The sequence below is a fragment of the Pseudoliparis swirei genome, chromosome 12 (genome assembly GCF_029220125.1).
Source record: "Pseudoliparis swirei isolate HS2019 ecotype Mariana Trench chromosome 12, NWPU_hadal_v1, whole genome shotgun sequence".
Classification (NCBI taxonomy): Eukaryota; Metazoa; Chordata; class Actinopteri; order Perciformes; family Liparidae; genus Pseudoliparis; species Pseudoliparis swirei.
In genome coordinates, this window is record NC_079399.1 from 1285573 (window position 1) to 1306447 (window position 20875).

General features: G+C 46.8%; 2 protein-coding genes across 3 annotated transcripts in view; one reads left to right on the plus strand and one right to left on the minus strand.

The window, feature by feature from the left end:
- The window catches only part of LOC130202724 (beta-taxilin-like), a 14836-nt gene extending 9873 nt beyond the window's left edge, over positions 1-4963 (plus strand). Inside the window, exons 8-11 of one of the 2 annotated variants that reach the window (XM_056428448.1) lie at positions 1-4; positions 1580-1672; positions 3635-3730; positions 3800-4963. The exon at positions 1-4 is cut by the window's left edge and continues 71 nt beyond it. In XM_056428448.1, the coding sequence (XP_056284423.1) occupies positions 1-4; positions 1580-1672; positions 3635-3730; positions 3800-4663 (1057 nt within the window). In that variant the 3' untranslated portion in view covers positions 4664-4963. Of the gene's footprint in view, positions 5-39; positions 115-1579; positions 1673-3634; positions 3731-3799 lie in introns of both variants that reach the window. The other variant, XM_056428449.1, reaches the window with a different exon arrangement.
- A 5628-nt stretch (positions 4964-10591) lies between these two features.
- Positions 10592-15890, minus strand: slc35d3 (solute carrier family 35 member D3). The gene is made up of 4 exons (XM_056428451.1): positions 15666-15890; positions 12580-12790; positions 11465-11622; positions 10592-11385 (listed from the first exon to the last, which is right to left on the minus strand). The coding sequence occupies exons 1-4, from the start codon at positions 15888-15890 to the stop codon at positions 10756-10758; spliced, it is 1224 nt and encodes a 407-aa protein (XP_056284426.1). The 3' UTR covers positions 10592-10755.
- Between the last annotated feature and the right edge of the window lie 4985 nt (positions 15891-20875).

Genomic DNA, 20875 nt, shown 5'->3' on the forward strand with positions numbered 1-20875 from the left:
GAAGGTAAAGCTAACGCGTCTCCTCGTCTGCTCCTCCAGCTACTGGTTCAGGCCGCTGAGTGGAAGCTGCAGACTCAGAGCCTCAGGGGGCAGGGCAGTGTGATGCAGGAGCAGGTAGGACCAGCAGGGGGCGCCGGGGGGGGGGGGGGCAGTGTGATGCAGGAGCAGGTAGGACCAGCAGGGGGCGCCCTGGGGGCAGTGTGATGCAGGAGCAGGTAGGACCAGCAGGGGGCGCCTGGGGGGCAGTGTGATGCAGGAGCAGGTGGGACCAGCAGGGGCGCCCTGGGGGGGCAGTGTGATGCAGGAGCAGGTAGGACCAGCAGGGGCGCCCTGGGGGCAGTGTGATGCAGGAGCAGGTGGGACCAGCAGGGGCGCCCTGGGGGCAGTGTGATGCAGGAGCAGGTAGGACCAGCAGGGGCGCCCTGGGGGCAGTGTGATGCAGGAGCAGGTAGGACCAGCAGGGGCGCCCTGGGGGGGCAGTGTGATGCAGGAGCAGGTAGGACCAGCAGGGGCGCCCTGGGGGGCAGTGTGATGCAGGAGCAGGTAGGACCAGCAGGGGCGCCCTGGGGGCAGTGTGATGCAGGAGCAGGTAGGACCAGCAGGGGCGCCCTGGGGGCAGTGTGATGCAGGAGCAGGTAGGACCAGCAGGGGCGCCCTGGGGGCAGTGTGATGCAGGAGCAGGTGGGACCAGCAGGGGCGCCCTGGGGGCAGTGTGATGCAGGAGCAGGTAGGACCAGCAGGGGCGCCCTGGGGGGCAGTGTGATGCAGGAGCAGGTAGGACCAGCAGGGGGCGCCCTGGGGGGCAGTGTGATGCAGGAGCAGGTAGGACCAGCAGGGGCGCCCTGGGGGGGCAGTGTGATGCAGGAGCAGGTAGGACCAGCAGGGGGCGCCCTGGGGGGCAGTGTGATGCAGGAGCAGGTAGGACCAGCAGGGGGCGCCCTGGGGGGGGGGGGGGGGAGCAGTGTGATGCAGGAGCAGGTAGGACCAGCAGGGGGCGCCCTGGGGGGGGGAGGCAGTGTGATGCAGGAGCAGGTAGGACCAGGGACACCTGGCGGCCCCTCCAGGGGCCCAGGGCCACAGCTTTAGTTCCTCTGAGGTCCTGAGACGCGGCGCAGGAAGGAGGGAAAGTCTTTATTATTGGATTTAAATTATTCTTATTTCTCTACGTGTTTCAATCTTTCATTATTCGGTGTGGCTATGCGAGGCAGCCGGGCTCAGCGAGCCTCATACAGAGGCTGAGTGAGGCTCAGTGAGGCTGAGTGAGGCCCAGTGAGGCTGAGTGAGGCCCAGTGAGGCTGAGTGAGGCCCAGTGAGGCCCAGTGAGGCTGAGTGAGGCTGAGTGAGGCTCAGTGAGGCTCAGCGAGCCTCATACGGAGGCTGAGTGAGGCTCAGTGAGGCTGAGTGAGGCTGAGTGAGGCTCAGTGAGGCTGAGTGAGGCTGAGTGAGGCTCAGTGAGGCTCAGTGAGGCTGAGTGAGGCTGAGTGAGGCTCAGTGAGGCTGAGTGAGGCTGAGTGAGGCTGAGTGAGGCTCAGTGAGGCTCAGTGAGGTGTAAACATCATAACCTTCCCTCCGTCCACAGCTCAGCCTCTACGCCCAGAAGTTTGACGAGTTCCAGGCGACGCTAGCCAAGAGCAACGAGATCTACGTCCGCTTCAAGAAGGAGATGGACAACGTAGGTTATGAGGGTCTGAGGGTCTGAGGGGTCTGAGGGTCTGAGGGTCTGAGGGGTCTGAGGGGTCTGAGGGTCTGAGGGTCTGAGGGGTCTGAGGGTCTGAGGGTCTGAGGGGTCTGAGGGTCTGAGGGGTCTGAGGGGTCTGAGGGTCTGATGGGTCTGAGGGGTCTGAGGGTCTGAGGGTCTGAGGGGTCTGAGGGTCTGAGGGGTCTGAGGGTCTGAGGGGTCTGAGGGTCTGAGGGGTCTGAGGGTCTGAGGGGTCTGAGGAGATTATTGTGTTTTAAGTGTTTTTTATAGATATATATATATATATATATATTAGGGCTGTCAGCGTTAACTCGTTAATCTATGCGATTAATTTGGCCGCGATTAACGCACTAAAATATTTTTACGCAATTAATGCAACTTTGTTTACTTCCTGTGTCGTTGACGTTGTTTCACTGGTGGGGGAACACTGGGATGTGTCACATGCTAAAGACTTTAAAAGGTGAATTTACATTGTTTTGTAAAATGCCCCCAGCCTCCAGAGGGTTAACGTGACATATTGTCAGTTACCAAGGCCACTGGTTCTGTTGCTCATGGTAAAGATGACAGGACCAATGGGGTCTCTCATACACCTTGTTTACTAATCTGATGTTTCACTGAAGAAACAATTTATCATCCACGATATTAAATACCTCGCTGGCCCTTTATAGGTAGGAGCCTCTTTGAAACACAGCTCTGTGTGAAGTTTGGTCTTTAAAAAGAATACAATTAAACAAGTGTCTAAAATACACGCTGTCTGAAGGGATTACTCGTTCATTTAGAAGATTTAGTCTTTAGAAGAAGACAAAACTTTTAATCGCGATTAATGAATTTAAAAATGTGCGATTAATTAGTTACTTTTTTTTAATCGATTGACAGCCCTAATATATATTTATATATATACTGTATATATACATATATATATTTATATATTTATATATACATATATGTATATATGTATATATAAAAGTATATTTATATATATATATGTATGTATAAAAATGTATTTATAGATATATATATTTATTAGGGCTGTGAAACGATTACAAATTTTAATCAAATTAATCACAGGTTTCTGTGGATTAATCATGATTAATCACATATTATCGATATTCTCGGTATATTTTTGTGAGAACATAAAGATTTAAGACAAAAGACGGATATATACTTTCATACACAGGGGGGCACATAACTCTTTCAGTGAGTTACTCAGGTGAGTACCGAGAGATGGTGTCTGGTACTCACTCCATATGCCAGCAAATAAAAATAACTAGTTAATCCTGTAATTTAATTTTTTCACAGCACTAATATTTATATATATATATATATACACTACCGGTCAAAAGTTTGGGATCACTTAGAAATGACTTTATTTTTTAAAGAAAAGCACTTTATTTCAATAAAGATAACATTAATCATAAATACCCTCTCTACATTGTTAATGTGGTAAATGACTATTCTAGGTGAAACGTCTGGTTTCTAATGAAATATCTCCAGAGGTGTATAGAGGCCCATTTCCATCAACTATCACTCCAGTGTTCTAATGGTACATTGTGTTTGATCATCGCCTTAGAAGACTAATGGATGATTAGAAAACCCGTGCAATTATGTTAGCACAGCTGAAAACAGTTATGCTGGTGATATAAGCTATACAACTGGCCTTCCTTTGAGCTTGAAGTTTGAAGAACAAAATTAATACTTCAAATATTAATCATTATTTCTAACCTTGTCAATGTCTTGACTATATTTTATATTCATTTGATAAATAAAAGTGTGATTTTTCATGGAAGACACGAAATTGTCTGGGTGATCCCAAACTTTTGTTTATATATATATATATATACTTTATCTACATACCATGTTTCCAGTTCCTGAAGCTCACAGTCGTCCAGCTTTTTGTTTTCAGACGTGGTTTTTAAACTCTTCTCCTCCCTTCAGATGTCAGTGAAGATGAAGAAGATGGAGAAAGAGTCGACTCTGTGGAGGACGAGGTTCGAGAACTGCAACAAGGCTCTGACGGACATGATGGAGGAGGTACGTTCACATGTCGAGTCCTGATGGAACCCGGCGAGTTCTCACGCCGTCTCGCTCCTCTTATATTAGAGAACCGAGAAGAGCCGAGAGTACGACGTGTTCGTGCTGAAGATCCAGAAGCTGGAGCGGCTGTGCCAGGCGCTGCAGAGCGAGCGGGTCATCCTCTACGACAAGATCAAGGAGGTCCGCGTGGCCAACTCCAACATCACATCCAGGGTCCTGGGCGGCTCCGGAGCCCGGGAGACGTCCGAGCCCGAGGGCGCCGCCCCCCCGCTGACCCCCGTGCAGACGCAGGACATCCTGGAGTTCCAGGAGCTCCAGGATGTCCAGAAGCTCCAGGAGATCCAGAAGGAGGACCCGGTCCTAACGGAGGGCATGTCCCGCCTGAGGGAGGAGCAGGCCAAGCTGCTGGAGATCGCCGCCTCCCTGATGGCCAGCGACGCTCAGGACGGCGGTGACGACGAAGAGGACCGCGAAGAGGACCCCGAAGAGGACCCCGAAGAGGACCCGGTGTCCTCGGCGTTCGGCCAGTTCAAAAGCAGAGCTCCGGTCGAGTCGGTTCCCCCACAGGAGGGTCCAGAGCCAGTGGAGGTCTCTTTGGTACCAACAGATGGCGTAAAGGTTCCGGCCCGGCAGGAAGAGGTTCCACCGGTCCAACGGGAGGAGGCCCAGAGACCTGCCGCCCCCCCCACGAGACCGGAGGGACGGCCGGGCCGCCCGGAGACCCCGGGCGAGGCCGGCCCGGCGGTCCCGGTGGAAGTCGGGAAGGTCCCGGCAGAACCAGAAGAAGCACCGATCGAGTCAGAATCGGCTCCAGCGGCCGCCAGCGCACCGGAAACGAGCGCCGCTTCAAACGCCGCTTCAAACGCCGAGTCCTCCAAGAAGCAAGCACCGAAGAAAAAGAAGAAGAGGAACGGCAAGAGTGCTAGCTAAAGTTTAGGACGGTGTGTGTGTGTTGATATGTGGGTATAGTGTGTGTGTGTGTGTCGATGAAGACCTGCGCTGCCTTCTTCACAGTTAAACTCTTGAGTTTATTCGTGTCTTTGGCTCCTTTTCTCGTGAGTCGTTCCCAGACGCGTGTCGACAGGTTGACGTGTGAAAGCATCAAAGGAGCCTTGAGTTCACCTGAAGCTGAGGAAATGAAAGGTGTCAAAAAGTGCCCCAAAGAGTCGATGAATGCCAGTGAAGCGTCACAGCAGCTCAATAAAGTCATTTCCTGAGCATTTTAACCAGTTTAGTCCTCCTACGTTGTTTTATTGCTCTACTTGACGTTCGGCCTCCGGGACAACGATACGGCTCAGAGGTATGACACAGCAGAATAAAAACATACAGAAATACATGAGGAGTTACCAGAAGAGCTGTGGCCTTCACCAGGAAGCTGTGGCCTTCACCAGGAAGCTGTGGCCTTCAACAGGAAGCTGTGGCCTTCACCAGGAAGCTGTGGCCTTCACCAGGAAGCTGTGACCTTCACCAGGAAGCTGTGGCCTTCACCAGGAAGCTGTGACCTTCACCAGGAAGCTGTGGCCTTCACCAGGAAGCTGTGGCCTTCACCAGGAAGCTGTGACCTTCACCAGGAAGCTGTGGCCTTCACCAGGAAGCTGTGACCTTCACCAGGAAGCTGTGGCCTTCACCAGGAAGCTGTGACCTTCACCAGGAAGCTGTGACCTTCACCAGGAAGCTGTGGCCTTCACCAGGAAGCTGTGACCTTCACCAGGAAGCTCTGAGACCGCCGATATGCAGGTCCTCGCTTCTACGCCTAAATCATGTTGGTCCTCACATAGGTAGGTAAACAAGAAAATACACACACACAGATTACAGTGTGGGCCAATAAGTCACAGATTTAATGATGACGTATAAATGATGTATTAATGATGATGTGTTAAGACTGACAAAAGCTTGGCAATATCTTTTTGAAGATGCAGAACACCAGCATCGCCACTAGATGGCGGTGTTCTCCTGCCCAGGTGAAGGGTTCTATACCTGTTCTTTACATTCAGAGTGCAGTACTATCTTACTGCCACTAGATGGCGGTGTTCTCCTGCCCAGGTGAAGGGTTCTACTTTTTCATCAGATTTATTTATTCATTATTTATTTTTTAGAGCTCTTGTTGAGTGTAACTCTAAATAAATAATAATAAATAAATCTCTTTTCCAAATTGATAATCAGACATTTCTGATGGCTAAACACTGATTATATATATTAAATTAAATAATGGATGACCTCATGTACTAATATAGCATCAATCCACATGGTTAAAGTTATAGTTGCATTTTTAAATATATCGCATGTTCGTTCAGTATGTTTTTTATTAATGAAGATAAATATTTAATTACTTTAAAATAAATGAGTTCAGGATTCTACAACAATTAAACCAGAAACAAAATGTCCAGAATCATCAAGAATGAGGAGATTAGATGATTTATTCCTTCTTCTCTCACCAGAGATTCTCTAAATGACCACCAGGGATTCTCTTTATCTGATATTATGAGCGTGAAAGTATAAATGTTCAGAGAGAAATGGAGGAGGAGGAGGAGGAGGAGGAAGAGGTATATGCTCTTTATCTACTTCTTATTGAAGCGTGACCTTGAGAGAGCAGAGAACTTAATGAGCTTCTGTGGATCGGAGTGATTCCTATAGCTTCAGTGTTTATATGATCAGAGCCTCCAGCTGTTGAAGGTTTTCTGAGTGAAGACGTGAATCCGTCTGTCTGGAGACAAAACACCTCAGTCGGTTTTATTAATTGGATACAGGCATAAATACGGACGCCTCAATCTGCCCTCAGGGTCCATTTGGTAGCTGATTGGCAGCTTTGATCACAAGAGCCTGACGTCACGGGTATTGGACATTTTATATTAAATATTTAATATATTTCATGTGAACATTCAGTTTACCTTCAAATCCTGAAGAACCGTCAGAAGATAGAAAGACTTCCTGTCTGATAGGCCACGCCTCCCCATGTGAGAAGTCAGTCAGAGAGACGAGGTTCCACCTGCTGACCTCTCTGAACCAATCAGGCATCAACGCTTCATGGCTTATTAACACTATCAGTGTGGCTTATTAACACTATCAGTGTGGCTTATTAACACTCTATCAGTGTGGCTTATTAACACTATCAGTGTGGCTTATTAACACTATATCTGTGTGGCTTATTAACACTCTATCAGTGTGGCTAATTAACACTCTATCAGTGTGGCTTATTAACACTTTATCAGTGTGGCTTATTAACACTCTATCTATGTGGCTTATTAACACTCTGTCTATGTGGCTTATTAACACTTTATCAGTGTGGCTTATTAACACTAACAGTGTGGCTTATTAACACTCTATCAGTGTGGCTTATTAACACTCTATCTATGTGGCTTATTAACACTTTATCAGTGTGGCTTATTAACACTATCAGTGTGGATTATTAACACTATCAGTGTGGCTTATTAACACTTTATCAGTGTGGCTTATTAACACTATATCTATGTGACTTATTAACACTATATCTATGTGGCTTATTAACACTATCAGTGTGGCTTATTAACACTATTAGTGTGGCTTATTAACACTATCAGTGTGGCTTATTAACACTATATCTGTGTGGCTTATTAACACTCTATCAGTGTGGCTAATTAACACTCTATCAGTGTGGCTTATTAACACTTTATCAGTGTGGCTTATTAACACTCTATCTATGTGGCTTATTAACACTCTGTCTATGTGGCTTATTAACACTCTAACAGTGTGGCTTATTAACACTCTATCAGTGTGGCTTATTAACACTATCAGTGTGGCTTATTAACACTCTATCTATGTGGCTTATTAACACTTTATGAGTGTGGCTTATTAACACTATCAGTGTGGATTATTAACACTATCAGTGTGGCTTATTAACACTTTATCAGTGTGGCTTATTAACACTATATCTATGTGGCTTATTAACACTATATCTATGTGGCTTATTAACACTATCAGTGTGGCTTATTAACACTATCAGTGTGGCTTATTAACACTCTATATATGTGGCTTATTAACACTATATCTATGTGGCTTATTAACACTCTATCTGTGTGGCTTATTAACACTCTATATATGTGGCTTATTAACACTCTGTGTTGCTTATTAACACTATCAGTGTGGCTTATTAACACTCTATATATGTGGCTTATTAACACTCTGTGTTGCTTATTAATACTATCAGTGTGGCTTATTAACACTCTATATATGTGGCTTATTAACACACTGTGTTGCTTATTAACACTATATCTGTGTGGCTTATTAACACTCTATCTATGTGGCTTATTAACACTCTATCTGTGTGGCTTATTAACACTCTATATATGTGGCTTATTAACACTATATCTGTGTGGCTTATTAACACTCTATCTGTGTGGCTTATTAACACTCTATATATGTGGCTTATTAACACTCTGTGTTGCTTATTAACACTATCAGTGTGGCTTATTAACACTCTATATATGTGGCTTCTTAACACTCTGTGTTGCTTATTAATACTATCAGTGTGGCTTATTAACACTCTATATATGTGGCTTATTAACACACTGTGTTGCTTATTAACACTATATCTGTGTGGCTTATTAACACTCTATCTATGTGGCTTATTAACACTCTATCAGTGTGGCTTATTAACACTCTACCTGTCTTTGTTTTGGACATAGATAACAAAAAGAAGAAATTAATGATGTGATGTATTAATAATTCATGCACAGGTGGTGATTCAAGGCCTTTAATTGAACTTAAAATAAGTGACGACATGCGAGAGAGACGCACAACCAACCGCCAACACCGTGGGAGGCATGTCCATATATGTCCATATATGTCCATATATGGACATATATCATGAACACAGATATCATAAACACTTCTTTAAGAGTCTCTAGCTCCATTTCATGAGTTATTATGAATTATGACTCTCATCTAGTTCATTAAACAATTTAGATAACAAATTAGAACTTATGGACATAACTTAGTCAATTCTGGCCTCGATATATATTATATAATATATATAAATGATATATATAATATATAAAAATATCATTGATATATACATATCTTATATATAGAAATATATTATATATCATTTATATATAATATATAATATGTGTATATATAATATACATACACATATTTAATATATATATTTAATACATATATATTATATAATAATAAAATATACTATATATACTGTACATATATATATTATATATTATAAATTCTAGATATATAAATATATTATATATAAAGTTTATATTATATATATATATATTGTAATATATATAATAATAAAATAAACTATATATATATATCAAGGACTCTGTTCGTCTCTTTTAAAATACGTCTTGACACAGTCTGTTTATTTACTTGTTTACAACATGCTGCTTTTGTCCATCTTTATAAAATAAAAACTTTCCAAAACAAATTCTCACATACTTGTTTACAGAGTAGAGACAATAACACGGGAACCAAGACAGACGTCCACATCGGACCAAAACCAACGTCTTCTGCACAGAACGACAAGTCATTTGATCAGAATATTCCAGAAAGAACTGTGGAAGTATTGGTCCATGTTTTAATTAAAGGGAACGTTTGAGTGGTAGTGAAACCCGTATTGAACCTGATGACAGTCGTTACCTCCTGCGTGTGCAGCCGCTCATTGGAATGAATGTGAGTTGTCCCCGACGTGTTGAATCATTGGTTCTTTTCATGAGTGAAGCGGCTCGGAGTCTCGTGGCCCAACCGGCTCGTCGACTTTCATCTTCCTGACGTTCCCGTCGGCCGACAAAGAGAAATAACCACGTCAAACACGTCCATGCACTGCTGCAGCTCCGTGGAGTCATAAAGTAGTCCCTGACGACGAGATCCCTCCTCCAGTGGAGCGCTGTGGCTTCTGGACTATTCACGTCTCGCTTTGTCTCGTCCAGAGGATTCACCCATGACCTCTGACCTCTAGCCTCGGTATTCAACTGTCCCCTGCTTCCAGTCGGGATGCTAAGCGATGCTAATTTAGTAACTCACATTGGCAGTGAACCGTCATGAGCGAAGCCGTCAGTGACCAGCGCATGCTTTCAACGGGCGGGGCCACCAGGTCACACCCTGCAGCCAATCGGAAACAAGGATTCACCCTGCAGCCAATCGGAAACAAGGATTCACCCTGCAGCCAATCGGAAACAAGGATTCACCCTGCAGCCAATCGGAAACAAGGATTCACCCTGCAGCCAATCAGAAACAAGGATTCACCCTGCAGCCAATCAGAAACAAGGATTCACCCTGCAGCCAATCAGAAACAAGGATTCACCCTGCAGCCAATCGGAAACAAGGATTCACCCTCCAGCCAATCAGAAACAAGGATTCACCCGGTATCCTGCGCGTTTCCTTGGTTAAGAACTTCTCGTGTTTTAAGTTTCTTGTTTCTTCTTCATGTTCACAACGTTTTATTTAGTCCTCCTCTGGTTTCATTGGTCCAGGTCTGGGTCCGGGTCTGGGTCCGGGTCCGGTTCTGGGTCCGGGTCTGGGTCCAGGTCTGGGTCCGGTTCTGGGTCTGGGTCCGGGTCTGGGTCTGGGTCTGGGTTAGGGTCTGGGTCCGGGTCTGGGTCTGGGTCCGGGTCTGGGTCTGGGTCTGGGTTAGGGTCTGGGTCCGGGTCTGGGTCTGGGTCCGGGTCTGGGTCCGGGTCTGGGTCTGTGTTAGGGTCTGGGTCCGGGTCTGGGTCTGGGTTAGGGTCTGGGTCTGGGTCTGGGTTAGGGTCTGGGTCCGGGTCTGGGTCTGGGTTAGGGTCTGGGTCCAGGTCTGGGTCCAGGTCCGGGTCTGGGTCTGGGTTAGGGTCTGGGTCCGGGTCTGGGTCTGGGTTAGGGTTAGGGTCTGGGTCTGGGTCTGGGTCTGGGTTAGGGTCTGGGTCCGGGTCTGGGTCTGGGTTAGGGTCTGGGTCTGGGTCCAGGTCTGGGTCCAGGTCCGGGTCTGGGTCTGGGTTAGGGTCTGGGTCCGGTTCTGGGTCTGGGTCTGGGTCCGGGTCTGGGTCCAGGTCTCACGGACTCTGCTGCTCCATGTGGTCCACCAGAGTCTCTCCCTTGGGGGGCTGCAGGTTCCTGATGGACCGCCACACGTCGCTGAGCGGCCGGGGGGGGGCGGGGGGGGCGTGGCTCCTCCCCCCGTGGAGGTGCTCCCTCTGCATCTCCAGCGCCTCCTCCTCCGTCATGACTCCTCCGCCCGCCGCTCCGTCTCCGGTCCACGCCTCTCCGTCGGCCGCGGGTTCCGGGCCGGTGCTCGCGGGCTCCGCCCCGCCCCCCCCGCCGGCCCCGCCCCCCTCCTCCAGGTCCTCGTACAGGCTCTTCCTGCGGATCTCGCAGTACTTGACGGCGCAGTAGGTGACGGAGCCGACGGTGTTGACCGCCACGCCGCCGATGAACAGGCGGGTCGGCGCCACGTCGCTGAACGCCAGCACGCCCACGGTGATGGTGGCGATGCTCTTGACCACGCCCACAAAGCTGGTGGTCACGGCCGAGTTGATGTAGGTGCAGTGCAGCGTGGTGAAGTTCATGCAGCAGCCCAGCAGCACGCAGACCGCGAGCAGCGCCGGCACGCCGGGGTCCCGCCAGCCCGCGTACGACCACATGGAGACGGTCTCCATGGAGACCAGGGAGCACACCAGGAGCACCTGGGGGGGGGGGGGGGGACACGGGGATGAGACAAGGAGGAGCCAGAGAGCTGAACCAGGGAATGGAACCCGCGCTCACCGGCGTGGCCATGACGGCGATGGCGTACTGCGCCGTGAGCGGCCCGTGGGCGCCGTCCAGGCTGGTCTTCTGGATCAGGACCAGGTAGGAGGCGTGGACCACGACCGCCAGCACGCCGGTGACGTAGCCGAAGGGGTCGCCGGTGAGGTCGCCGGCACCTAGGGGGGGGGGGCATGTGTTAAAGCATTCTCTCTCCTGACCACCAGGGGGCGACTCTGGTTGTATAGAAGTCTATTCTTCATGTGTTAAAGCTGCATTCTCTCTCATGACCACCAGGGGGCGACTCTGGTTGTATAGAAGTCTATTCTTCATGTGTTAAAGCTGCATTCTCTCTCATGACCACCAGGGGGCGACTCTGGTTGTATAGAAGTCTATTCTTCATGTGTTAAAGCTGCATTCTCTCTCATGACCACCAGGGGGCGACTCCTCTGGTTGAATAGAAGTCAATGCTTCATGTGTTAAAGCTGCATTCTCTCTCCTGACCACCAGGGGGCGACTCTGGTTGTATAGAAGTCTATTCTTCATGTGTTAAAGCTGCATTCTCTCTCATGACCACCAGGGGGCAACTCTGGTTGTATAGAAGTCTATTCTTCATGTGTTAAAGCTGCATTCTCTCTCATGACCACCAGGGGGCGACTCCTCTGGTTGTATAGAAGTCTATGCTTCATGTGTTAAAGCTGCATTCTCTCTCCTGACCACCCGGGGGCGACTCCTCTGGTTGTATAGAAGTCTATACTTCATGTGTTGAAGCTGCATTCTCTCTCCTGACCACCAGGGGGCGACTCCACTGGTTGTATAGAAGTATATGCGTCATGTGTTAATGCTGCATTCTCTCCTCTGACCACCAGGGGGCGACTCCTCTGGTTGTATAATATGCTATTGTGTTAAAGTTGCTGCTCTCTCCTGACCACCAGGGGGCGACTCCTCTGGTTGTATAGAAGTCTATGCTTCATGTGTTAAAGCTGCATTCTCTCTCCTGACCACCAGGGGGCGACTCCTCTGGTTGTATAGAAGTCTATGCTTCATGTGTTACAGATATATGTATTCTCAATTATAAATGTAAAGACGTGCATGATGTCACGATGATGTCACGATGATGTCACAGAGTCGGTTACCGGCCAGCGCGGCGCCCCCGGTGGTGATGACCACGGCCACGATCACGCCGGCGGACGGCACGCCGTTCCTCAGCACGCACACGCCGATGCTGAGCGTGGCGAACGGCAGGCAGCGCTTGAACACCACGTACATGGGCAGGCTGAGGCCGCGCAGAGACCACAGCGTGAGGGTGGACTGCAGCGTGGAGAGGACGCACACCGGCCAGAACTCCTGCAACACAACGGCACACGCTCAGCGCCGGGACACGCCCACTTCATGGACTCACCGGGACACGCCCACTTCCTGAAGGCTCACAGGACATCTGACCTCCAAACTCAGTTAATGATCCACACTAAGGGGGTTGTTGATGGTAGGTCCACACAGTGTCCAAAAGACTCCTCTGGTTGTATAGAAGTCTATACTTCATGTGTTGAAGCTGCATTCTCTCTCCTGACCACCAGGGGGCGACTCCTCTGGTTGTATAGAAGTCTATGCTCTATGTCAGGGATTCCCAAAGTGTGGTGCGCGCACCCCTGGGGGTGCGCGAGCTGTCTCTAGGGGGTGCGCGAGAGGAAAAATGTAATGGCGGTCTAATAGTGTAATAATTAATATTAAACATTCTCAGGGCTCTCAAGTGTCACGCATTGAGCGTGAGAGTGGCGTCCCTAGGCTAAAAAACATCCGGGTCTAAAGCTAATTAGCCCCGAATGTTAATAAAATAAAATAAAAGATTTGGCACACAAGTGGTTAACACCTCCAGGTCGCACGTGACGTCATTCACCCAAAGCAGCGGAGTCAGACTGGCAGCAGGCGCACGTAACAGCAAGCTGCTGTCTGAGAGTGTTTCTATGTCTACAAATTTCGCTGCTTCACTCTTCTGGGCTAAGCCCAGCGCCGCCGCTCCCATAACGCGCATCGCTCTGCCGTGTTACGCGCCGACACATCCGCGCACACAGGTGAGCACACGCTCACTAGCACCCCCCCCCCCCCCCCCCGTCAACAACTCTTCTCGGAGCAAAAAAAAAGAAAAAGTGTGGGGGATTGGGGGTGCGTGAACCCGGTCGGGATGTAGAAGGGGGTGCGTGGCCTAAAAAGTTTGGGAACCCCTGTTATGTGTTAAAGCTGCATTCTCTCTCCTGACCACCAGGGGGTGACTCCTCTGGTTGTATAGAAGTCTATGCTCTATGTGTTAAAGCTGCATTCTCTCTCCTGACCACCAGGGGGCGACTCCTCTGGTTGTATAGAAGTCTATGCTCTATGTGTTAAAGCTGCATTCTCTCTCCTGACCACCAGGGGGTGATTCCTCTTCTAAAGGTGCGTTCTCACCAAAAGCAAAACTATTTTCTCGCGCGACTGAATCCCATGTAAAGTCAACGTACAGACGCGTGTGGCTGCGATAGACGCCATATTTTCCCGGGCGGCGCGTTTGGGGCGACGCGATGTGGGCGGCGTGTTTTCAGCGGCGCGTTTATTTTCGCCCCGAGTTGAAATATTTCCACTTTGAGGCATCATCTCGCAACTCGGCCAATCGGCTCTTGAGTTCTCTCTCGTCGCTGGAAGCGAAAGTCTTTCAGACGGAACAGTGACTTCATCGGAGAAAGTGACCGAGCTGAGTGAGCCGACGGTGACGTCATGTATTAATACGGCCAAATTAATCGCATAGATTAATGCGTTAACGCTGACAGCCCTAATATATATATATATATACACTACCGTTCAAAAGTTTGGGATCACCCAGACAATTTCGTGTCTTCCATGAAAAATCACACTTTTATTTATCAAATGAATATAAAATATAGTCAAGACATTGACAAGGTTAGAAATAATGATTAATATTTGAAGTATTAATTTTGTTCTTCAAACTTCAAGCTCAAAGGAAGGCCAGTTGTATAGCTTATATCACCAGCATAACTGTTTTCAGCTGTGCTAACATAATTGCACGGGTTTTCTAATCAGACATTAGTCTTCTAAGGCGATAACACAATGTACCATCAGAACACTGGAGTGATGATGAAATGGGCCTCTATACACCTCTGGAGATATTTCATTAGAAACCAGACGTTTCCACCTAGAATAGTCATTTACCACATTAACAATGTAGAGAGGGTATTTCTGATTAATTTAATGTTATCTTTATTGAAAAAACAGTGCTTTTCTTTGAAAAATAAAGACATTTCTAAGTGATCCCAAACTTTTGAACGGTAGTGTGTATATATATATATATATATGTATTAATGTCATGAACCCAAACACGAGGGCGTTGGTGTGTGGGACGTCCTCAACAAGTATAAAGCAGAACTAGTGGTGAGTTCTTCTGGTGGATGAAGGAGATGAAAACGGTCTCTACAGAGACGAGACACGGAGATAAGCCCCGCCCCTCACGGAGATAAGCCCCGCCCCTCGCGCAGCGTCTCGACGCCCATGGTGAGAACACGGTGAACGGTCGAGCGAGTAAACTCACGCGTTTTGGGCGACGCGAAAAATAGTTTCGCTTTTGGTGTGAAGGCTCCTTTATTCTTCTCTTCTTTTACTTCCTGTTTGGCTTAATTTGCGTTTTGGCCGAACAGATTTTAATGAACAGGCCAATAAAGTGAATGGATGGTTACCTCAGCAGATCAATAACCCAGCAGTCAGTCAGTCAGTCAGTCAATCAATCAGTGTCAGTATCAGGACAACTCAGTTGACCAGTTCACACTGTGTATTTCTACTATATTGCACAATAAATATACATCATAATTCACATCATGTAACCATGGTGATGTAACCATGGTCCTATACACATGTGTGATATGGATGTTATTGAAGGTTCTATATGGTCGACCTTCAATAACATGTATGTATATATGTATATATATTATATATATAATATATGTAAATATATATTATATGTATATAAATGTATATATACATATATAATAGTTATATAATCGATATAAATAATAGATATATAATCTATAATATATATATATATATTATATATAATGTCATATATATATTATATATAATGTCATATATATATTACATATCATTTAATATATATATATATATATATATATATATATATATATATATATATATATATATATTCCCCAGAGTGTGCGTATACCTTGGAGAGCTCCAGGCTGAACGGCGGCACCTGGACCTTCCCGAGCCGCCGCAGCAGCTCCAGGCTGAGCGCCGCCGCGCTGCTGGTCAGCAGCTGGATGAGCGTCAGGAAGTCGAAGTGATAATTACTGATGAGGAACTTCAGGAGGATGTTCAGCGAGCCGGAGAACACGCCGTGCGCCACGGCCACGCCGAGGCCCAGCGAGCGGCTCCGGGACGCGTCCATGGCGGCGGGAGAGGCGCATGCAGCGGGGCGCGGGAGGCTCGGTGGGCGCCGCTGGTCCGTGTGCCGGTCCCGGGGTCGGAGAGGGTTGGTGTCGGTGATGAGAGGCGAGGAGGAGGGAGGGAGGGAGGGAGGAGGGAGGGAGGAGGGAGGGGGGGGGGTTACGCACAGCCGCGACGCACGGCGGAATGGGAGGGAAGGGAGGGAGGATCACGTTTAGAGGGTCACTTTAAAAAAGTGAGATCAGGAGGAGCAGGAGGTACAAGGAGGAGCAGGAGGAGCAGGAGGACATCCGGGAGTTTTCAAACTGCAGTTTTCAGTTTCATCTCGAAAAATATATTAAATTCTTTCCATTAGTTTCCAAAAAGAACAAACACCCTGAAAGAGGAGAAAAAGAGGAGGAGAGAAGAGGAGCAGCTGCAGTGTTGGAGAGTCGAAGCGCAGGAGATGTCCGGAGGAGGAGGAGGAGGACCAGAGGAGGAGGACCAGAGGGGGAGGACCAGAGGAGGAGGACCAGAGGAGGAGGACCAGAGGGGGAGGACCAGAGGAGGAGGACCAGAGGGGGAGGACCAGAGGGGGAGGACCAGAGGAGGAGGACCAGAGGGGGAGGACCAGGGGAGGAGGACCAGGGGAGGAGCACCAGGGGAGGAGCACCAGGGGAGGAGCACCAGGGGAGGAGCACCAGGGGAGGAGCACCAGGGGAGGAGGACCAGGGGAGGAGCACCAAGGGGAGGACCAGAGGGGAGGACCAGAGGAGGAGGACCAGAGGGGGAGGACCAGAGGAGGAGGACCAGAGGGGGAGGACCAGGGGAGGAGGACCAGAGGGGGACCAGGGGAGGAGGACCAGAGGAGGAGGACCAGAGGAGGAGGACCAGAGGGGAGGACCAGAGGGGAGGACCAGAGGAGGAGGACCAGAGGAGGAGGACCAGAGGGGAGGACCAGAGGGGAGGAGCAGAGGGGGAGGACCAGAGGTGGAGGACCAGAGGGGGAGGACCAGAGGGGAGGACCAGAGGGGGAGGACCAGAGGAGGAGGACCAGAGGAGGAGGACCAGAGGAGGAGGACCAGAGGGGAGGACCAGAGGAGGAGGACCAGAGGGGGAGGACCAGAGGGGGAGGACCAGAGGGGGAGGACCAGAGGAGGAGGACCAGAGGAGGAGGACCAGAGGAGGAGGACCAGAGGAGGAGGACCAGAGGAGGAGGACCAGAGGGGGAGGACCAGAGGGGGAGGACCAGAGGGGAGGACCAGAGGGGGAGGACCAGAGGAGGAGGACCAGAGGGGAGGACCAGAGGGGGAGGACCAGAGGAGGAGGACCAGAGGGGGAGGACCAGAGGAGGAGGACCAGAGGGGAGGACCAGAGGAGGAGGACCAGAGGAGGAGGACCAGAGGGGGAGGACCAGAGGAGGAGGACCAGAGGAGGAGGACCAGAGGGGAGCTCGTCCTCTGACTGCGCCGGGAGGAATGAGACATTTTGCTGCAGCGGCTCTTGGCTGAGGACCGAGGAGGAGGATGGGGGGGGGGGGGGGGGAGACTTCAACTAATAACAACACAAACAAATAAACAAACAAACAACACCAAGTTATAAACTAAGAAAACTTAAAACTTAAGAATCAAAAGAAAAAAGAAAAAACACGTTAACAGAGAAAGTTTATTATGTTATGAAGATGACATGGAAACATATATGATTCTCTCTCTCCCCCCCCCTCTCTCTCTCCCCCCCCCCCCCCCTCTCTCTCCCCTCTCTCTTCTGGATATCTAGTTCACATCAATCTGTTATCTCCGTGACGGATTAGAAGATTAATAAATATAAAATGAAAAGAGCAGGAACGAAAACGACGTCTTCAAAAACTCTGAAAACAGAACGTGTTATAACTCTCCTCTTCGTCCTCTTCTTCTTCCTCCTCCTCTTCTTTCTTTCTTTTTCACACGTGAGATGAAATATTATTATACATATTTATTTTATATATATTTTGTATTCTCATGGGAATGACGTGACGGTGTTCTGTGGATTGGAGATGATTCTAAATGATTTAAACATTTCCATCTACGTAACTCAGAACCCGTCGGAGAAAAACTTCATTTGACAAAGAAGAAAGAGAAATGGTTTTAATCCCATGAACCATCTTCTCATTTCAGGATCTTTGACTGAAGGTTTGGTGAAATCATGAAGAGCTGAATACAGATCATGTCCTGAAGAAGAAGAAGAAGAAGAAGAAGAAGAAGAAGAAGAAGAAGAAGAAGAAGAAGAAGAAGAAGAATAATGTGGAGGAGGAGGAGGAGGAGGAGCGAGTTGGGTTTTCCCTGCAGAGGAAACCTTCCAGCATCATCACCACGGAGCGCTGTGATTGGCTGCAGTGAAGACGAGTGGGGGAGCTCCATACAACGCGCACACACACACACACACACAGAGAGAGACACACACATACACACACACAGAGAGACACACACACACATATTCAAACACCCTCACACACACAAGGATGCTCTTTGGGCTCTCAGAGGAGGGTGGACCAAATAACAGAAACACCTCAAACCCCTAATGTGCGTTTCCTTTCAGAGGATAAAAACAATACAAATTGATCCCTTAAAGCTGATCAATATGTGTTCATACTGATCAACTTTAAGGGATCAATATGTATTCATACTGATCAGCTTTAAGGGATCAATATGTATTCATACTGATCAACTTTAAGGGATCAATATGTATTCATACTGATCAGCTTTAAGGGATCAATTTGTATTCATACTGATCAGCTTTAAGGGATCAATATGTATTCATACTGATCAGCTTTAAGGGATCAATATGTATTCATACTGATCAGCATTAAGGGATCAATATGTATTCATACTGATCAGCTTTAAGGGATCAATATGTATTCATACTGATCGGCTTTAAGGGATCAATATGTATTCATACTGATCAGCATTAAGGGATCAATATGTATTCATACTGATCAACTTTAAGGGATCAATATGTATTCATACTGATCGGCTTCAAGGGATCAATATGTATTCATACTGATCAGCATTAAGGCATCAATTTGTATTCATACTGATCAGCTTTAAGGGATCAATATGTATTCATACTGATCAGCATTAAGGGATCAATATGTATTCATACTGATCAGCTTTAAGGGATCAATATGTATTCATACTGATCAGCTTTAAGGGATCAATTTGTTTTCATACTGATCAGCTTTAAGGGATCAATATGTATTCATACTGATCAGCTTTAAGGGATCAATATGTATTCATACTGATCAGCTTTAAGGGATCATATATATTCATACTGATCAGCTTTAAGGGATCAATATGTATTCATACTGATCAGCTTTAAGGGATCATATGTATTCATACTGATCAGCTTTAAGGGATCAATATGTATTCATACTGATCAGCTTTAAGGGATCAATATGTATTCATACTGATCAGCTTTAAGGGATCAATTTGTATTATTTTTAATTTAAAAAGAACATTTAAATGAAAACTTCCTTTTTGTGAAAGAATTGTTGCAAATATCTTTTTGAGTTACCTTTAAAAAAGAATATATATGTATGTATTCATATATATATTTTATATATAGACGTATATATAAATATATACATATATATATACCTATATATAAATATATACATATATATATGTATAAATATATACATATAAATACGTATATATGAATACATATATATATGTATTTATATATCAATACATATATATCAATACATATATATAAATATATATATATCAATACATATATATACATATTTATGTATGGACAAACATGGTGTGAGTGTTAATAAAAGATATGAACCTCTTCATGTGATATTTCATCTTTATTGAAGAGACGTTCACCAGTGAGATTAGTCACGCTCCACATTTTAAACAGCAGCGAAAAAGAAGGAATCAATAACACATTACGATCATTAACACGTTACGATCATTAACACGTTACGATCAATAACACGTTACGATCAATAACACGTTACGATCGATAACACGTTACGATCGATAACAAGTTTCGATCAATAACACGTTACGATCAATAACACGTTACGATCAATAACACGTTCCGATCATTAACACGTTACGATCGATAACACGTTACGATCGATAACACGTTACGATCGATAACACATTACGATCGTTAACGATCATTAACACGTTACGATCATTAACACGTTACGATCATTAACACGTTACGATCAATAACACGTTACGATCAATAACACGTGACGATCAATAACACGTTACGATCATTAACACGTTACGATCAATAACACGTGACGATCAATAACACGTTGCGATCAATAACACGTTACGATCAATAACACGTTACGATCATTAACACGTTACGATCAATAACACGTTACGATCATTAACACGTGACGATCAATAACACGTTACGATCAATAACACGTTACGATCAATAACACGTTACGATCAATAACACGTTATTGATCAATAACACGTTGACATCATTAATTCATCCAGAAACAATCAAACATCTTCAATCGTTTCAATTTAAATCAAAGTGCATCTCCAGAAGCTCTGTGTGTGTGCGTGTGTGTGTGTGTGTGTATGAGTGTGTGTGTGAGTGTGTGTGTATGTGTGTGTGTGTGTGTGTGTGTGTGTGTGTGTATGTGTGTGTGTGTGTGTGTGTGTGTCTGTGTGTGTGTGTGTGTGTGTGTGTGTGTGTGTATGTGTGTGTATGTGTGTGTAGTGTGTGTAGTGTGTGTAGTGTGTGTGTGTGTGTGTGTGTATGTGTGTGTGTGTGTGTGTGTGTGTATGTGTCTGTGTGTGTGTGTTTGTGTTTGTCTGTGTGTGTGTGAGTGTGTGTGTTTGTCTGTGTGTGTGTGAGTGTGTGTTGGTTTGTGTGTAGTAGGTGTGTGTGTGTGTCTGTGTCTGTGTGTGTGTTTGTCTGTGTGTGTATATGTTTGTCTGTGTGTGTGTATATTTGTGTATGTGTAATGTGTATGTGTGTGTGTGTGTG

Bases quoted from the DNA above. Each gene is read 5' to 3' on its own strand.
- slc35d3 (XM_056428451.1), bottom strand. From the start codon at position 15,890: ATGGACGCGTCCCGGAGCCGCTCGCTGGGCCTCGGCGTGGCCGTGGCG. The intron at 12,791-15,665 runs GTATACGCACAC...GTTGTGTTGCAG, and splicing joins TCAGCCTGGAGCTCTCCAAG to GAGTTCTGGCCGGTGTGCGT. The intron at 11,386-11,464 runs GTGAGCGCGGGT...CCCCCCCCCCAG, and splicing joins TCGCCGTCATGGCCACGCCG to GTGCTCCTGGTGTGCTCCCT.